The sequence below is a fragment of the Rousettus aegyptiacus genome, unplaced genomic scaffold (assembly GCF_014176215.1).
Source record: "Rousettus aegyptiacus isolate mRouAeg1 unplaced genomic scaffold, mRouAeg1.p scaffold_m13_p_12, whole genome shotgun sequence".
In the NCBI taxonomy this organism is placed as follows: Eukaryota; Metazoa; Chordata; class Mammalia; order Chiroptera; family Pteropodidae; genus Rousettus; species Rousettus aegyptiacus.
Window position 1 is genome coordinate 8,513,027 of NW_023416287.1, and position 19,020 is coordinate 8,532,046.

Sequence of the window (19,020 nt, forward strand, 5' to 3'; positions counted from 1 at the left end):
GAAAGCAAGAAGACGAAAAGATTACTTTGAATGCTTAAAGAATAAAGAGCAATTCCTCAGAAACACAATATAGACTCAATCTCAGGAGTTTAAGGGGCTGTTGAAATTAAGATTGACATCAATGCTTATGTTTATACAGAAACCATTTTTCAATTCTTTTTGGCCACAGCACCCCATCTGCAGCTCTGAGGATGAAAACTACTCCAACCTCAGCTCTCAAGGTGGCTATGTGATCCAAGCCTGGCTAATAAGAAGGTGCTATGACTTGAGCAAAATCAAGGAGATTCAATGCCAGAAGTTAGAAGAAATAAGCCTCAAATTGTCAGATGGCCATATGGAAGGGGCTGCCTGAGTGAAACCAGTCAGAGAAGGAGGGGCAGGGGGGCAGGGGAAGCCAGGCCCGTGAGACACCGAGCGCAGGCATGTGAGATCCTCTCTCAGCCTGTTCAGTTTCTTCTCTTAAAAGACTTCAGCCCGTTTACTTGCGCATCTGCCATAAAAGTCTTAGAGACCAGGAATTCTCACCAAGCCCCTCAATAATCAGGAATCAGGAAAAAAGATCTTTTGAGGTCCAGAAGGATCCATAAGTCATATCTTGGATCTGATGGCTGCTAGTGGATGGAGAAGCCAAAATCAGAACCCCATTCTTTTTGATCTCAAGAGAGTAAGCTTGGTTAATTTTTCAGCTGTAAGGGAAGGAAGCTGTAATGCCTTTTAGACATTAGAATGGAGTGCTTACCATAGCTTGGTATACTCAGTGTCCATCATTGGGGGACATTCTGTTAGTAATTTGGTTATGCCAACTGCACAAATCTTTTTCTCTACATTTCCAGATACTTTTTGAATTTCAGGAATAATGATTTTTTCCAAAACCATTCCAAACATTCTGTTAAAGCAAAACAAACCCTAGTCAATATTAGACTACCACTATAATTAAACAGTGAAGTGCTTACTAGATGTTATTTATACTTGGTGACTCCTTAAGAATATAACAAAATCCCAAATAACAAGGCTGCTGTATTTAGTCAACTGAATGGAAGAGACCTAGAGATGACAAAATAACAAAAACATCAAACCTCTACCCTGTGGACAATTGCCATCATCTTTTGCGAACAATACCCAAGCCTACACTCAAGTAGAATCTTTGCAGCCACTTTTTGGTCTTGTATTATTTAAAACTTAAGAAATCTTTTAAAATTTAGAATTAGAAAACAGAGATAAGCAAGAGCAATAAGAAAATAAGAATCATCACCCTACTGTTCATCAATACCTAGTTTTAACATTTTTGTTTGATCAACTTCCCAACTTCTTTGTTTACACACCTATAACCATGTAAATGGTAATGGCTTTATTAAAAGTATTACTTCACCAAGCATTTGATGTTGTTGCAAACACCCTACATGTAACACTTTCATAATTTAAAATGATGCAAATGTCTCAGTTTACACAATAAATTCTTTGAAATAGTGGGAATCGAAGACAGTGGCCACTTTAATGCTCTACAGAAAGATCACGCCAGTTTGGGCACCCACTAGCAGTGCATGCAAACTGGTTTCCTCACAATCTCTACTGCCAGGAAAGCATAATTTCTGGTACTGTTCTTCAGATTAATTCATTCAATGTTTACATTTTATTCAATGTGGAATTTTTGACACAATACAGACACAGGGATCTAACTTGTTTTTTCTCCAAAGAGTTGTCCCCTATCATTTCTTTGTAGCCTTCCTTTCCCTGCTAAATGGGGAATGACACCTAACTACATTCTTTGCATATACACTAAGTTAAAAGCAAAGTTTCATCCAAACTTTTCTCATTGGAAAAACCATGCTATTGGCCTTCATAAAGGCAGGCTCCGGAGACACCCCCAGCCATCTCCCAGCACAGAGGACACTGGCTGCGAGAAGGCCAGGTGGGGAGCAGCGCTGGGAAGGAGGAAAACGTTTACAAAGATTTCCTTCTTTATGGCCCAACACCCCAACATTTTGAAAGCCATAAAGGTACTATCTGTCCCTCACCAAGAACTATGAAGGCATGTATAAAACAGAGATACTGATTTATGGTAAAAGTCAAATTTTCACTCTTAACAAGAAAATATAACGAATACTTACTTTGGTTGTATGCCATCAAATATTTCTTGTAGTGCCAGCGCCCCGTATTTTATGCAATACAAATTAATAAAGACTAAGAAACCTGTCGAAAGGAGATGCAGATCATCAATACAGAGGACTCGATGCACTAAATAAACGTGATTTATGAAGTATCTAACTTAAGCATTTTAACAAAATTTTTGCCTTTCTAGTACAGGCACAAAGTCTGATTTATATTTTTTATATTTGTTAAAAACATTTTGATAGCTAAACTTACTAACCTTTGGAACACAGTTTATTTGAAGCTGGTATTTATTGTTTGAAGAATACAAACATTTTAAAGCATTTTATGTAACTGATAAAAGATTTACATGTAACTACAAAGCATAATGGTTTTAGCTACTTCGTTATTTCTGAAGGAACATCCAAATGATTTTACTTACTCTTAATAAACTTCGTTGTTTTGGAATTTTGAAGTCTTTGGAATAGCAGAATGAAGATTTGCTTCCTATATTGGTCAACTGACTCTCTAAAGAATTGGAATAAAAGGAACAACATAAATTCGCCATTTTTCTGGTGACAGAATCCTTGATTAAATGTACAGTGAGGCACATTTATACTTACGGAGGCATGTGCTCTATTATACTGTTTAGAAGATAAAAGCCTTGGTGGTCATTGGCTTTGGATGCAATCAGCTTCTGGAAGACACCTAACAACCCAGGCTACGACAGATCGGATCAAAGAATAATAAGTTAAAGAGGCAAGGATTCATTATTCCAAAAGTTCAACAGGTGATATACGTTGTAAGAGAGTCCATGCTTTATTAACCCAACTCGCAATTTCTCTAGTTCTTACTTCTGAAGTGTAGAGGGGGAAAAATCCCACCACAATAAGCCCTGAAAGTTATGTTCTTGAAATTAATCTGTTTGGCTCTAATTTTTTTTTTTCCTATCATGGAAATAACTAAAGTTTACCTAATTCTGATACGCATTAATATTTCCTATTAATTACTTACCTTTTTACTAAACTTATTTTTAAAAGTTTTTTAGAATCTGCCATCCCTAGTTTCCCTCAGTTACCTTATACAGTTACATCAAAATAAATCCAACTCACGATCTTGTCAGGCGCAGCGCTGGCTATCGTGTTTGAGCCGCGTTCTAAGAATGCCTGGAGAAGCCGCACTAGAGCAGGGATGTTTCCTGTTCTTTCCCAAAGCACTGGCTGAAGGAGATGAGGGAACAAAGCCATGTAGGAAGACGGAATATCATTTTTGTGTGTTTCCAGGAGCAAAGACATTACTTGAAAGACATATGGAATAAACTCTGTTGACCAAAGGAAAAACAGAGCTGTCAGCATTAGAATCAATGGTTCTGACACACAAAGGCACACCTTTTTCATGCAGGCTGAATTTTATAACCACTTTAATTTTATTCAGTTGGAAAGTAAACTTCCTTTAACTTACCTTGTACATCATTTTGCAAAATTTCAGTAAACACGAGAAACAAAGCCTCTTCAAAATTTACAACAGCAGCAGGGTTGGCTTTGCAAGTTATTCTTATGGATAAACATATTGCTTCAAACATGTAGTGATTAAAGTGAGGTTTGCTTGGGTTCTGAAATTAAAAAAAATCTTATTACCATAATAATCCAAGTAACTATATTAAAATACATCGAGATGCTATCTTTTTAAAAATCACTATTAAGTAAAAGCACCAATTACACTAAAAGGCCTGCATATGTTACAATTTTACATAGACTTTAAAATTCAGAAAACAATACTCAATACCTGTTTGAATTTTCTTTTGAATGAGCAAAAGTCTACTGTGAGGAAAATACTTTAGTCACACGGAGGTGACTAAACAACTGCCTCAGCTGCCAGTCCCCTAAGGCATTTGTGCCAAACCCAGCACTCCTACAGCCTGCTCCGTGCACAGGGGTGGGAAAACTGAGCAGGGACACTCGCCTTGTGTGGGGCCGGACGCAGACCTTAACCCCTGTGGGCTTCAATGTCTGCCCACAGTGACAGTCCATATAGAAATCAGTAGTTTTCAATTTTCGTTTCAAGCAACAAAACCCCATTTGCCTTCAAACGAATCCTTGGCCGGCTACCATATACAGCTGATGAAACTCGGAAGATGAGGGGTAGGGAGGGAGACAGACACGGGAGGGGACCCTGCTTCTCTTGAAATTCCCCAAGGCCTAAAGTAGTCCAAGACTCACACCCAGAACTCAGTGGGGAAATCATTACTGTTCTCTGAGCTCCCTCCAGTACTTCTGTGAATCCACCTCCTTTTCAAGTTATCAGGAATAAGCACCTAACAAGGGATTTTGTCAGCCTTCATTTTTTATTTTCTAAAACTTAGTATATTTAAATATGATTCAAAATATCTGTAAAATTTTTGATCAAAGGAGTAATAAACTATTTTTTGGAAAAGAACAGTTACATTTTGTAGAAGTCTTAATAGCCTCTTTTGTGTCTATTTGGTACAAGAGCCTATTCACCTAAAATCATTTCAGATCATCTATACTTGCTCATTTTTTTTCAATGAAAATGTTATTTTTTTAATGAGAATAAACACATTTTAAAGTTTCTGACCCTACACTTAAAGGTCGGTGGTGCCATGTCTCCAATCGAATGTCATTCCCACACTTTCGAAAATGTATATTAAATGTTGGTGTTGGGTCAGAAAGAATTCAAAGACCTTTTCCTAAGTTTGAGCTACTGCCAGGGAGCCCTGAGCTCAAACAGTTTGTGACATAAGTTAAAAAAAAAAAAAAAAAACTGGTTCTGTTACCTTACTAACAGCTAACAGCTTCTGTGTAAGCTGAGTGATCAGAGTAGGGATGTAGGGGATTATGGCTTCTTGTAGGAGGGAAAAACTTCTCATGATAGCTGTAAAATACAAAAACAGTAACAACAAATAGTTTAGTTAAATTTCAGAACACAAGAATTATGGTGGGAAAGGGGGGCAGGAAGCCCAATGATTCATCAACAAAAAATTTAAAACCCTTAACAAGCCCCAGATAGCTCTCTACATTTACAATAATCTCAATTTCCCTTCCTTTTAAAATTAGGCCAAAGACTGGCAACAAAATTTAGCTGAGAAATACTGAGTATTTCCAGAGGGCTTGAGGCTTAAAGCAACAGGCCCCAACCTTTTTGGCACCAGGGACTGGTGCTCCCGCGAGAATCTAACGCCTGATGGTCTGAGGTGCAGCTGAGAAGGTGGTGATAAAGCTGGCTGGGGAGCAGCTGCCAATACAGATGAAGCTTCGCTCCGCCAGCCGCTGATCTCCTGCTCTGTGGCCCGGTTCCTCACAGGCCATGGACTAGTATCTGTCCACAGCCCGGGGATTGAGGACCCCTGGCTTAAAGAATTAAAAAATGGACAATAAAAAAATAAAATTAAGTGACTAAACCAGAAGAAGTGCTATTTCGAATATCTCACTTAGAAATCAGTGGCGGGAAATATTTAGGCCTAGCCTACTAGAAACATGATGGCAGCCTACTGAAACGAGAAGGCCACCACCTGCCCATCCACCCGGAAAAGAGAGATTAGGAACCTACGAAAAATCCAAAAATACATAGAAAGCTATGGAGAGTCCATGTTGCAAAAATAATACTCATTAAAAGATGGCTACAAACATTTGGCCTAGGAGATAAATACATTAAGGTAAAAAGGTATGATAGCCATTTCTGCACAAACAGAATAATGTTTACTAAGTAGAACACCTACTACATTCCAGGCACAGGGAATAAAGTTATCTTCCCTGGCCTCCTACATGACGTTTCCTCTATCTGAGCCAACTAGCTGCCACCTACCCCTCACCTCACCTCAGCACCACTCCTTAGAGAAAGCCCTTCCCTGAGCTGGGCTAGGAGTTAGGAGGATGGGCCGGTGTCCCTCCTCCAGGCTGGCACAGGCTCCTTTCACCACTCACACAACAGTGTCTGAGAAGGTGATTACATCCTGGGTGCTCTTACATACCCAAGGGACACAACAACACAGACCAGTTAGCTGTTTCATAGGGATGGACATTACACAGTAGTTATCACACCTCACAACTATAAGTATAGTGCTGAAAACACAAACATACACCTAAATACACACACATACATATAAACACATGTACACACACACACATTCACACCCCGGGGGTCCTGACCCAGGACAGAGGCATTCGGGATGGTTTCTTGGAAAAGCATTTCCTATGAATCTGACACTGTGCCAGGCTCTTAGAATGCAACAGTGAATAAATTGATTGTCCCTTAAGCCAGAGCTGTCACCAAGACATTTTCCTAATGTAGCACCTGGCAGATGGTTACAGCTGCCTGTGTCCTAGGCATTAAGTCTATGAAGGCAGGGTCTGTGTGGGGCCTTAACAAGATACCCGGGTTTCACGCCAAGACCTAACATGCAATAAATGTTGTCTGACCTGATCTTTGCCCTCAAGAAATTCAATCTAGAAAGGAAAAAAAGAGTTAGCTACTTTTTTTTTAGTAAGGAATTCTCCATCGTTAGGGTAAAACTTTTTCCTAAAAACTGTTAACAGTAAATAAAATAATATTCTTCATTTAAAAATATCTAGACCTACCTAATTCTTGGCAAACAGTATACAACAACTCAGTGTTTACCCTTGTAATCTGAGATTAGTTACTTATAGTCTGTACATCAGGGAAACGGCCTACCTTTCATAATATATTCATTTTCTGAAGAGCCAGGAAGTGTGAGAGCTTTGAAAAGGTTTGTTAGCAGAATCTCAACAAACGGTGCGATTTCTGCAGCTGTAAAGCTATAGATGAAAAAACAGCTTTCAGTCACTACCAACTCTTGAGCTTGTCACTTTGGAATATCCTTGGCAACTACTAAATCACACTTCTTGGCATAAAAGTGAGCCATCTCCCGCCACGGACAATCAGCAGACAGCTTAGGAAAGTAATTTTTACATGTCCTCATGTTAAGTTCCTGAGAAGGCACATCTGGGACCAAACACAATTAAACAAACCAAAACCCAGGCGAACCCAACACCATCCAGAGCTGTTAAGGTCATCCTTGGTTCACATCGCCATCAAGAACAGAACTCAGACTCTCACGGGTCTCAGTCATCTATTATTCCTGGAGGTGGAGCAGATTCAAAACTGTTTTCTGCATACATTCTAGGCCTGAAGACGGGTACTGGCTTGACTCACCTCAAAGGATGTCCATTCAACCCTTAATTGGCCACTGAGAATATCTGCATTTCAAGTTCTTGATGAAGAAAACCTAGAATTGTTTTCCATGTCTTACCCAAAGCTCAGTTTCGAGAAATAACATTGTTGAAGTATGGCCTGAAAGACACGCAGACCACCCGTTCCTCTACATGTTATCTTTGGATCAGGCCAGAAGAGCTACTTGGACCCTAGAAAATTATTTCCACTCAGCTACGTCGTAGCTCAGCACTTGGTAAGGTTACGAAGAGTCGGGTGAAAATGACCGTCACACGCTGCTGCCACCGCGCAGTACTCCCTTAACGAAGGCCCGTTCCGGGACGCCTTCTGAGCAGCGGTTTTAAGTTTACTCTCATGGACATTGTGCAAATTTGAACTCAACATATTTCCCTCTTTGCCTTGGTTTCTAGGAGAGTCCACGTAAAATTCAGGAGTTTCTTTAACTACTGTACAGGATCCTCTGACACACATTTCTGTTTATTAAGTATTCTGTTATGCTGCCTCAAATCCTTTTGGAATGAGACATAGTATAAGTAAGTTAAAAATACACATTTTTCTAGCTACTAATGAAATTATGAATACATTCAGAGATATCCCTGGCCACTACAAAATAGTACCACCCCAAGCTAAAAACACAGAAACTACTTAGAATCCAATACTTACAGAGTGGCATTGTTGGGCCCCCTCATGGTAAAAAGCCTCTCGAGAGCATGTGCTGCGTAAGTATGAACAACAATACTTTCAGCCTGCAGATGATTAATCAAGAGAGGAATAGAGACTAGAAGATGCTCTTTTGGTACCTGAAAAACACAATAATGTACATAATGCTATCTTTGAGTAAAAGACAACTGGAAGAAAAGGGCTTGCTTATTTTGAAAAGGGTTTGTTTGTTTGTTTGTTTTAAATAGCTATTACAATGGGAAATGATATGGTTGAGAAATTAAAACTTCTACCCCAACATAATGGTTCAATTCATATTCACTTTTCCAGTTCTCTAAGCATAGAAACTATGAATAAGGTAAAATCTTGTAGATAAATGAACATATCATAAAATAATACTGTCATGGAAGAGACTAAAATTTCATTAATCTCAAGAATTACACTTTTCCCTAACGAGTATTTCTTAGAAAAGTTATTCAAGCTCTTTGTGTCTCATTTTCTCTTCAAAAAAGGAAAAAAAGAGGGAAGGGCTAATATTAATCTTCATTAAAAGCCTCTAAAAATTTAGAATATTTACTAGTTGTTAAAATAGAACACCTTCATAAGGTTGCATGTAACTTTGGTAAATATTTCCTAGACACATAAAAATTATACATTGAGAAATTAAAAAATCATCCACAGGAAATAAACTGTTACATTCTTACAATAGAATACCACACGGCTATTAAAAATGAACTATAACACATCTAAATAACCCTAAAACAAAGCACACAAAAAAACAAGATATGTGGATCAATACTGAGAGCATGATTATCAGTTATATAAGTTTTAAACCTACAGAGTATTATAGAATTTTTGTGGAAACAAATATGTAGTAAAACCATAAAGACTTACATGGGTATTAAACACTAAAAATTACGACCAACAATCAGATAGAAATATGAGCAAAAGAATAGGAATAAATAATTCACTGAAATTAAAATGCCCATTAACTGGAAAGGCATGCAGTGGAACTCAAAATAAGAGAAGACAAATTAAAACTGCAATAAAATACCATTTCACATCTATGAGACTGGCCAAAATCCGACATGCTCTATTGGGAAAATAGACACTCACGTGCAATTTTTAAAGAAATGTAACATGATATGACCCCTATGGAGACAAATCTAGCAAATCCATGTTTACTCTCTAATCTAACAATCCTACTTCCAGGAATTTACCACAAAGTTACAGAGGCAAAAACACTAAGTAATCTATATACAAGGCCATTAAAAGCATTATTTAAAATAATTAGTATTATTTAAAAGAGTGAAAATAGAAAACACCCAGAATATCTACCAATGGGAGGACTGGTTGAGTAAACCACAGACAAACAACCAGTGTAGTACTATGGCTATTAATTAAATAACAACATCGACGACAACAAAAAAATCTAAAAATACTCTTATGGATGGCATCCACGAGTAAGTGAAAAAAGCAAGGTAAAAATCAGTGTGTTTAGTATAGTCTCCTCTGTGTTAAAGGAGGGAAATGTACATAGAATAGGTATTAGGTTGCATTTTCAAAAAATAAATGGAACAAACCAAAACTCAGTGAAAAATGGTTACCTGTAAGAAGAGGGAGGGAGCAAGGAGGAAAGCGAGACCTTCTGAACATGCTTTGCTTTACACCGTCCGACACTGGAGGCACGTGAAGTGACCCCTCTCACGCTCTCCCCCACCCCCACCGCAAAAAAAAAAAAAAACCTGTCTATCAATTTTGTGGCAAAAATGCACAAATAATTTCAAGTTGCTTTAAACAGTACTTTTGACTATATGTACTTAATGGGATAATACTCTAAGGGTATAAAAACCACAAAAAAATCAAACTGCACTGAGCAGTAATAATACTGGTACTGTAATTTATTTCCTGGCTCTCTCCTGTTAAAAAGCCTAGGACCAAGACCAGCTCATCAGCAGCATCCCTAGCACCGAGGTGATGGTCTTTGAACAAGGTTTTCCACCTCCGAGAGCAGCTAATTCAGGTGTGGAGCATGAAATGTACCCGGAATATTTTGATTCCAGATCATGTTTAAGTTTCCTCAGTTGTCTTTAAAACATCATTTTATAGTGATTTTATTAAAAATTAAGATGCAAACAGGGGGCACATATTGCTTATGGCTGATCATAAAAAAAAGGGAAGCCATTAAAGGCTCCTGAGTTTATGTCAAAAGGGTACAGGACTCTATATAATGGGGCCTCTGCTGGACAAAACATGGTTTTGGTAAACAAAACATCAAAGAGAATAACTAGAACAGCAAAAACAAACAAACAAACAAACAAACAAACAAACAAACAAACAAACCCTGATGCATCATCTCCAGAAGTTGGTAAGACACTAACTTGTTAACTCTGAAAACTGATGAAGGGGAAAAACCCACAACTGTTTATCCAGCTTTTCTCATACAGACTAATAATTCAAACATCTATAAGACAGTTGGGGTGGTTTCACAAAAGGGGAGATATACTAAAAACCACTTAAGTATACATTTTTAAATGGTGAATTTTTTACTAGGTAAAGTGTATCTTGATTGAAAAATATGTCAGTGGCAAAAAATTATTCTTCGCCTTAATCTACCGATCACTCTTAATGTCACTAAAAGTGGACAACCAGACATGGTATACATCCTAATAAAACGAAACAAAGTACTCCTATGACGAATTCTTGCCCCCCCCAAAGGAAATCAAAATCTAATCAAGCCCACCAGATTTATCAATTTAGAAATACAGGGAATAGAAGAACATAATCTATACTATGAGGATGCAATCAGCCAAAAGTAGAATGTGAGAAACTCTACAAGATAAATGACTAATTTGTCCTACAAATAACAGGCATAAAAAAGGGGAGGAAATTTCTGTTGTACATTAAGATATATGAGACATAATCAACTATAAGCAATGTCTGCAAACAGTATGCATCTTAATTTTTAATAAAAATCACTATTAAATAACATTTCTAAGACAACTGAGGAAAATTAAGCATGATGTGGACGTCAAATATAATTGCACAAAAGAAGGCTAGAGAAGCTGGCATAAAACAAAACTCTTGAGAGTAGTGGCATATAATGTATAAATAAAAAGTTACTTACTTGATTCCTAAAAATCATAATGTATTTGATACCATCAGCTTTAAGGACAGGAAATTCATTCACTATTAAAAGAAATAAGTCAAAATTATGGAAGTGCTAAGGATTATTGTTCCCAAATTGGCTGCAAATTTTTTTTATCAGATTTTTTAAATATGGTTTTGGTAACCAAAATGGCAAGTAACTGAAACCTAGTTAATTATAAAATGATCTACGTAGCTATTAATTTTGGTAAAATTATAAATAATGTAATATTTTCCCCTAAACCAAAGGTCCCCAACCTTTTTGGCACCAGGGACTGGTGCTCCTATGAGACTCTAATACCTGATGATCCGAGGTGGAGCTGAGGCGGCTGCAGATACAGATGAAGCTTCGCTCCCTCATCTGCCAGCTGCTCACCTCCTGCTGCGTGGCAGGTTCCTGACAAACCAGGGACCAGTTTGGTCTGCCACCCAGGGGTTAGGGACCCCTGCCCTAACCTTTAAGTTGCATTACAAATAAACATGTATTACTTGTATAACTGAATAAAAATGATTCAGACCATGAAATGATGACCATATCATCTTCCCAGAAATGAAGCTAAGCTGAATCAAGAGCATATTTCTCTGGCTGGGATTTACTTTAAATTGCTTTAGTGGTGGGAAAATAAATTAATGAAAAGGATAGAATATTGGCCAATCGTTAAAAATTCTTGCTGCTAGATAATATTAACTTGGAAGATAATTCCATTATTTTCCCTATCTTTGTATATTTAAATTTTCCATATAGAAAGCTTTAAAAAATGGAATATTTATGTAGCCTGGTCAATATTTTTACCAACATAGGAAATTATCTTTAATATTCATCAGTTTCAAGTACTTTAAATTTACTTCAATTTTTAAGAATTCTTTTTTCAAATGAGAAGGAAAAGGAAACCAAAGTTTAATTCCTAGAATATATACCAAGAAAACAAAAGGCTGAGTTGCTATTTTGTCTTACTTGTTCCTATTTTCCTTCTACAGAAGCAATGTTTTCTTTATAGAAAGTTAATTTCACCTGGACAAAATCTGGGGGAACCATCTGAGATTTTATTCAATAAAAGAAATGTCTGCAACAGGAATTAGGAACCAAATGTTTTCAGTATTATAGTGATGTAGAGCCCCTATTATGACTTTTGCTATACTGTTACTTATTTTGTAATATAAAATAACATTGCAAATAAAATTTCCAGGTATAGTGTTATAAATTGTATAAACATTTTTTCAGAAAACTCACCATTAGCCGATTTTAAATCAGGGAGAATGTGATTCACAAAGAACTCAGTCAGGTTTACAAGTTCATTCGCTTGTGTAATTCCATGCTGAAAAATAAATTTATAGCAGGGTAAAATAACATGAAATACCTGTATATATCTACCACATTGGAAATTCAGGCAACTTTAGAAAATCAGGCCAAAAATGGAGATGGACACCTCAAAACACAAACTGCTTAAAAATAAGATTATTTTAATAGACAATAAAGAAACTTGACTAAATTAAAGAACACTGAGTCTCACTCAGCTAAGAGAAGAAGTGTGCCATCTGTCAAATTTTGGTCCACAAGAAACTCAGGTGCCTAACACATCAACATAAAGTCATCTTCGGAGACTACATGAATTCTAATCAGAACTAACAGGCTATCTAGCAGAGCAGGCTGTATCATCAGAAATATGTTATTTCTGTATTATCGACAACTCTGTTTTAGAAACAAAACTATAACGACAAAAATCACCTTCTGCGTTTGGGCTTTTGATGCCAGAGATGTCACTAGGTAAATGGCTGCATCTTTGTGTTTCCAATTGACAGATGGATTTTTTGCATATTCCTGCAGCATGGAATTTACATAACCAGAGAAGATTCCCGTCACAGGTCCCTCAAAAAACTTGCATAATCCTCGTACTAGATCACAAGCAGCCCTGCGTCTAGTATCAATATCTACAAAATCAAAGGGAAATATATAGTGAGAGAAAGAAACCACCACCAACTGATCGACTCTCTAAGAAAACAAACTGCTGTACCTATCAGCAATATAAACAATGAAAATTTTTTTTCACAAGGAACACAAAATGAGAATGAAACTATAGTCACAGTAGTATGATAAACATTAATGAGTATGTTAAGAAAGAGAAGACAAATGATCAACTGATATAGCTCATATAAGAGCTGCTTTTCAAAGTGTATAAGTTGAGCCACTTGAAATGACATGTTAATCCTATTTCCCACTCCTCTTCATATTTACCAGAAAGGGAGCAATTTTAAAACGGGCTTGCCAAGAGAATGACAGTTAAAAACCAAAACACGTACCAGATCCTTCCAAGTCTCTTCTTATGTATTCCTCAGAATTATCTTCAAAGGCCTCTTCATCAGCCGCTACAAAGAGAGATGACATGTCAGACAGCCCCTCAAAAGACTTGACGACCACTGTAATTTTGCAGCTGAGTATGCAGAAAAGTATGCAGAATGGCCAAGTTTTACAGCAAAGTGTTCTTTCCCAGCACGACAACTTCATATATTATTATTTATTTATTTAGAGCAGCAAATGCTGCCCTGAAAGGTTAGGTAATAGGTAGTTCAAACAGCTGTGATACCAGCTCACCTGCTCTAATGTGACAGCGTCCCCAGAATTGGACTTCACCACCAACTTTCAAAAGTAAGTGTTGGAAACCAATCTAGGGATACCAACTTTTTATTTGCCAGATAAGGACATTAAAACAAACAAACAAGCTAACAACTATAATCGCCATTATTTCACCACCAAGAAAGTAGGACAGACAATATCAGAATAAAGATCTGTCCTTTATTAGTTTTATAAAAACATAAAAGGAAATAAAACCTCACACTATATTGACCTTTGTTTCCCCATTTTGTTTGAGATCAATCATGTGAGAACCAGTGATCTAATGGCTGCTGATACAGAACACACTTCCTTCCACATTTAATACTTGCTCTTCCCAATTGTAAGGAAAGACATTCTGTACACCAATACAGACTCTCAGGATTATCTTAACCGTAAGCACAAATGAAGTGGGCTTCTACTCTTATTTAAAGTTATCGATCGCTTCTAGTCTCAAGTCAACTGTCTAAAAACAGCTATTTGCTTTCATGAAATACTAAATCAAAATCGAATTATTTCCTAAGTTGAGAACCTGGATAGTTTACTTTCTTCTCAATATAATAGGATTTTTAAAGTCTTATTTATTATTTCTATGAAAAAAACCCCCACAGTGCACGAAAAGCTCGTCACAGCAGCACTCATTTCACAAATACCTTTTATATCACATTTTCTGTCTCAGTTTAGAAAATACACAATAAATGACCTTCGAGAAGTAGCAATTAAAAAAATTAGAACATGTCACAAAAAGCAATAAGGACATGACTTCATTAGATTTATGTGCTTTAAAAACAAGATTTTGACTCCTTGAAAAAGCTTTACACTTCGTCATAATCACCTCTAAACTCCATGTTAGGCACAATGACCTTTTCGCAGATGCTTGTCAGTGTGCTCTGGTCCTCAAACAGATTCTTGTAGTGAGGTCGCTCACAAACTGAAGCCAAAAATTGAATGGCATTACTTACCAACTGCAATAAAACATACACAAAAAGCATATTTTAAGAAGCAAAACGGAACTGTTTATTTCTGGGGGGAGGGTCAGGAGGGGAATATCTTAATTATTATCTCCACCATCTTACCAAGTCATATTTAACCTCTTGACCTGTTGTAACTAGTAAATTCCAGATGGCTGTGACAAAACGAGGCAGGTACCGTTGAAATTCTTCATCATACTTTTGTGCATACAGTGCAGCATTATCACAAATCTGCGATTTTAAGAGTTCCAATAAGCCTGCTTCCTCTTCATCCTCACATGAGAAAACAGAAAACTCAAACATATAACTTTAATGCTACCATTAATAGAGAGTAGCTTAATTCCTGAACTCTAAAAATTTAAATCCAAAGCCAAGTGTTGTAAACCACATCTACACCATTGCCAATTTATTTTCTTAGTCTTTCAAATAAATAAAAGATGAAATACTTCTCATGCATTAACCACTGAGAGCAGCTCTCAAACGTTTTCAAGTTAAATAAAACCTTTTCTTCTGCTTGAATTATAAAATATTCATATATTAAATAGAAAATAATATAATTCCTACAGAAACCTGAACAGTAAACATTACATCGCACCTTCCTTTTTAACACAGCTGGTTGTAGTGTCTTCTGTCTCCCAAAAAGTTCTTATTTCAAATATATTGAGATGTGGCCACCCCCTCACACCCCCCCAATAGAGTAATGCTATAGGATTCTCACAAATAGTATTTTGGCTATAACGATAATATAATGATCTAAATCGAGGGTCAGCAAAACTATGGCCTGCAGGTCTGCTGCCTATTTGTGTAAGTAAAGTTTTATTAAAGCCATGTTCATTCCTTTTTTTCACTTATACCACTTACAGTATTGCCTATGGCTGCTTTCAACTACAAATGCAGAGTCAGGCAGCTGGAATAGAAACTGTATAGCTCACGAAGCGAAAAATATTTACTACCTGTACCAACACGTGAAAAGTTTGTCAAACCCAATCTAAACCATGACAGTGGTTTATACAATAATCTCTAATATAATAGCAATCCACGAACACCTTTTGAGCTGTATTATGTGCCAAGGAACTCAAATTTAGAAGAGATAAAAACTTCCCAACAACCAGTTCCTCAAGCTATAAATACAGAGGATGTTACAGTGAGATGACCCAAGGGAAGTACATGGTTAAATGGACAAACAGCTCCCTCCAAGATTTCTCTGTGAAAAACTTCCTTTAGTATAAATGTGAAGACAAGCTTTGTCTTGAGGTAGGGTTTTTTCCTAGTGGTCTAACAGAATTACATTATGGAAGCCTTTTTGTTTTCTGTTTTTTACTTAATAAATTTCAGAGACAAAATTTGCTGTACACTCACAGGAATGATGCTCTCTCTGCACCCCACTCCTTTAAACTGATGTGAATCATCAATTATAATTTTTATTATATCCAGTGCTGAAGTTTAATATTTTACTTTTATATTTCTGTTTCTTGGGCAAGAGGTAGGTCATAAATACACAGAATAAGTGCTATATGTTGAAAAGCATGTTACAAAACTCAGATCGGAAAATTTATACATCATAAACTTTTATCTGTCCCCTATTTCCTACACAATAGATGACTTTTTAAAAAGAGCCTATTATTACAGAGGTTTATGTTTTCTTAGTACCTTCAGTGACAAATAATTTTCTATTTCATAAATGTTCACAATGTGAATAATACCTTACTTTCAATAATGTGATGAAATAGCCTTATCCATAAATTGTGACCTAAGCCAGGTCCACAATAAAATTAATTTTCTATACTACAAATAACTAAATATGAAACATCCCACATAATCGAATTATTATTTGCATTCTTTGAATTTTATCTATTAACAATGTAAGAGTAAATAATTTTTAAGGAACCAGAATGCTAAATGTTCTCAAATAACTTTTATTTCATTTTCTGAAGTCTAATGAACTATCCCCTACAAGGTTTTCAGAGAGCACACAAATAATGTTTTTAATTAAAAAAAAAAAATTGAGATAATTGACATAACATATTTCAAATGATTCTTAACTTCGACAAAAGGCTACGCAGGAAACATTTTAAACAATACTTACATCAGTTTGTAGAAGCTTATTATCTAATGTCAAGAGAGTATGAAAATTGTTCATCCAAGTTTCCATATTATCTTCAAAAAATTCAGGGAGATCCTAAAGAATAAATGCTGACTTAAGGCTTTTGATTAAAACAAGTATGCTATCTACACGCTTTCCCCACCGCACCGAACATTTTCCTCATGCCTACAGAACCTACGCTTCTCAACCTGCACCAACCATTACCTACTTGACAAGAATTCTCTACTCAACTAGGTCTGGCTGCTGAATTCTGACCTCTGTCTCTTTATATGCTTTTAAAGGAGGCCACCTCTATTTCCTGTCCCAATCTAAATTTAGTTATTCCTTCAAGGTCCAGCTAAGACTATGAAAAGCCTTTCCTTACAAAAGTCAGTGCTTACCAATATATATATATTTTTTCTGAACCACTGTATTTAGTATAAAACGACCACCAATTCGGAATTGCTGTCCTACAGTTAATGACCTCCTGTGGCATAGTACTGCCTTCTTAATGAGGGACAAGCCCCCAAGGGTAAAGATTATGTCTCTTTCTCTTGGTGTCCCTGATTATGCCTAACCAGTTATTAAGAGCTTCACTGTACCTGACTTCTAGGAAACAATTCAAAAGAAGATATAAGCAAAACTAGTATCCGTTAATTAAGAGTTCCTCAAAGTGTCCAGCTGAACAGTGCTGTGGGTGTACCATTTGGGGCTGTTCCTCTCCTATTCTACCTATTCTTTTTGTTGGATGTGCTCCCTAACACTGTCAGTGTAGTCATACTGCAAGGATTAAGTCCAGGTATTTGGTTTGAGCTCTGAGCAATGGAAAGGCCGGATCCTCCCTCCTGCGTCTCAGTATAGTAACCTGTACCAATAAGACCCCCTGCTGGTTCCTGGAGCCCCGAATCTTAATGATTCAAAAAATAAAGAATGACTGGAGGCCACTGTCAGTACTAACAAGGTGACCAGGCCATTTTTCTGCTCTAAGACCATGGCCATTTCCTCTGAAATGTTGTTGGTTCTTGTACCTTCCAAGCCTAGTTCTTTAATTTTTTGTCTCCCAGATATGCTTCCATTAAAAGCCTTTTTCATATAGGCTAACCTCCGATCTAATCAAAACATGGCTCCCCCAGTGTTAAGAGCCACTTAAATGAGGAAGGCCAGAGAAAGTAATCTCTCAGTGTTCTCAATAAGAGTATAGAAGGTGACCCTCCAAAACAGTAACTTAGAATGTGGGGTGCCCCTAACTCACGGGTATATAAGAGAATGCTACTCTTCCCCATGAAACATCCACTATCATGTCTAGGAACTACCATAAAGTAGAAACTATTGGTAGATAAAGAAGGAAGGGAGTCAGGAAAAAACTAATTTCTTTCAGAAAAATCAATGCTGGCTGGCACAGAGTCTTCAAGTGAAAAACTATATATTTGACAACAAAAAATAAGAACCAAAAGTTGGAAATAAAACAAAACTTACCTGAAAATTTAAACTGTAGAACAGTTTTGAGATCAGGATTAGGGAAGAAAAAAGGATCCTCAGGGCAGAGGCATCATTTGCATGAGTACTGCAGAGTTCAATAGTGGCCTTGGAGGGGAAATCAGGAACACAGTTTAGTGCTACAAAGCCTCAGTCAAACAGCTTCGCACTAGGCTCAGACTATCAACATTTCTTCTCTAAGATTTGGCTTCTAAACTGCAGTACAGAGTCATTTAAGAGATTTTGGGAAATATTTTAAAGTATATATTTTGAAACGCCTATCATGGCACTACTAAAAAGTCTGATATTTTGGACTAGATCCTTCCACTCTCCTCTGCGCCTACATATAAATATATCGCACAAAACTGTCTTTATATGCTCTCAATAATTCTCCTGCCACTTAGCACTTAGGTTGTTGCTAATTATTTTATTACTCTAACAGCAATAAATAGGCTATCTATAAACCGTTGTGCACACCTTTTCATAAGTTGAGATTCTAGAAGTGTATTAACAAAGCAGAACAGTATGCTATGAGCATGGGTTTTGAAAGCCAGACAGACCTAAATATAACCCACAATGAACTTTACTTTGACCAAGTTATTTTGCTGAGCCCCAATCTCCTCATCCGAATAAGAATAATGCCTGCCTCATAGAATGATAATTAAATGATAAAAATCTACACAAATGGTCCTATTACTTTGTGTACAACTACTATGTAAGACACTTGACAAATGTTACTTCCTATATACTAAAGTTAGGAAAAATGAATATTAGGGTTT

At 36.8% G+C, this 19,020-nt stretch overlaps 1 protein-coding gene across 1 annotated transcript in view; it reads right to left on the reverse strand.

Annotated features, from left to right (window-relative positions):
• Window positions 1-19,020, reverse strand: part of CSE1L (chromosome segregation 1 like) — a 35,246-nt gene that overhangs the window by 1,340 nt on the left and 14,886 nt on the right. Inside the window, exons 7-23 of the mRNA XM_016143711.2 lie at window positions 18,242-18,349; window positions 16,769-16,861; window positions 14,788-14,955; window positions 14,547-14,676; window positions 13,402-13,467; window positions 12,830-13,032; window positions 12,335-12,419; window positions 11,084-11,145; window positions 7,960-8,096; window positions 6,778-6,881; window positions 4,883-4,980; window positions 3,550-3,700; window positions 3,201-3,409; window positions 2,712-2,809; window positions 2,531-2,616; window positions 2,109-2,190; window positions 740-886 (exon numbers count right to left, since the gene is read on the reverse strand). Of these exons, the coding sequence (XP_015999197.1) occupies window positions 740-886; window positions 2,109-2,190; window positions 2,531-2,616; window positions 2,712-2,809; window positions 3,201-3,409; window positions 3,550-3,700; window positions 4,883-4,980; window positions 6,778-6,881; window positions 7,960-8,096; window positions 11,084-11,145; window positions 12,335-12,419; window positions 12,830-13,032; window positions 13,402-13,467; window positions 14,547-14,676; window positions 14,788-14,955; window positions 16,769-16,861; window positions 18,242-18,349 (2,027 nt within the window). The remainder of the gene's footprint in view (window positions 1-739; window positions 887-2,108; window positions 2,191-2,530; window positions 2,617-2,711; window positions 2,810-3,200; window positions 3,410-3,549; window positions 3,701-4,882; window positions 4,981-6,777; window positions 6,882-7,959; window positions 8,097-11,083; window positions 11,146-12,334; window positions 12,420-12,829; window positions 13,033-13,401; window positions 13,468-14,546; window positions 14,677-14,787; window positions 14,956-16,768; window positions 16,862-18,241; window positions 18,350-19,020) is intronic.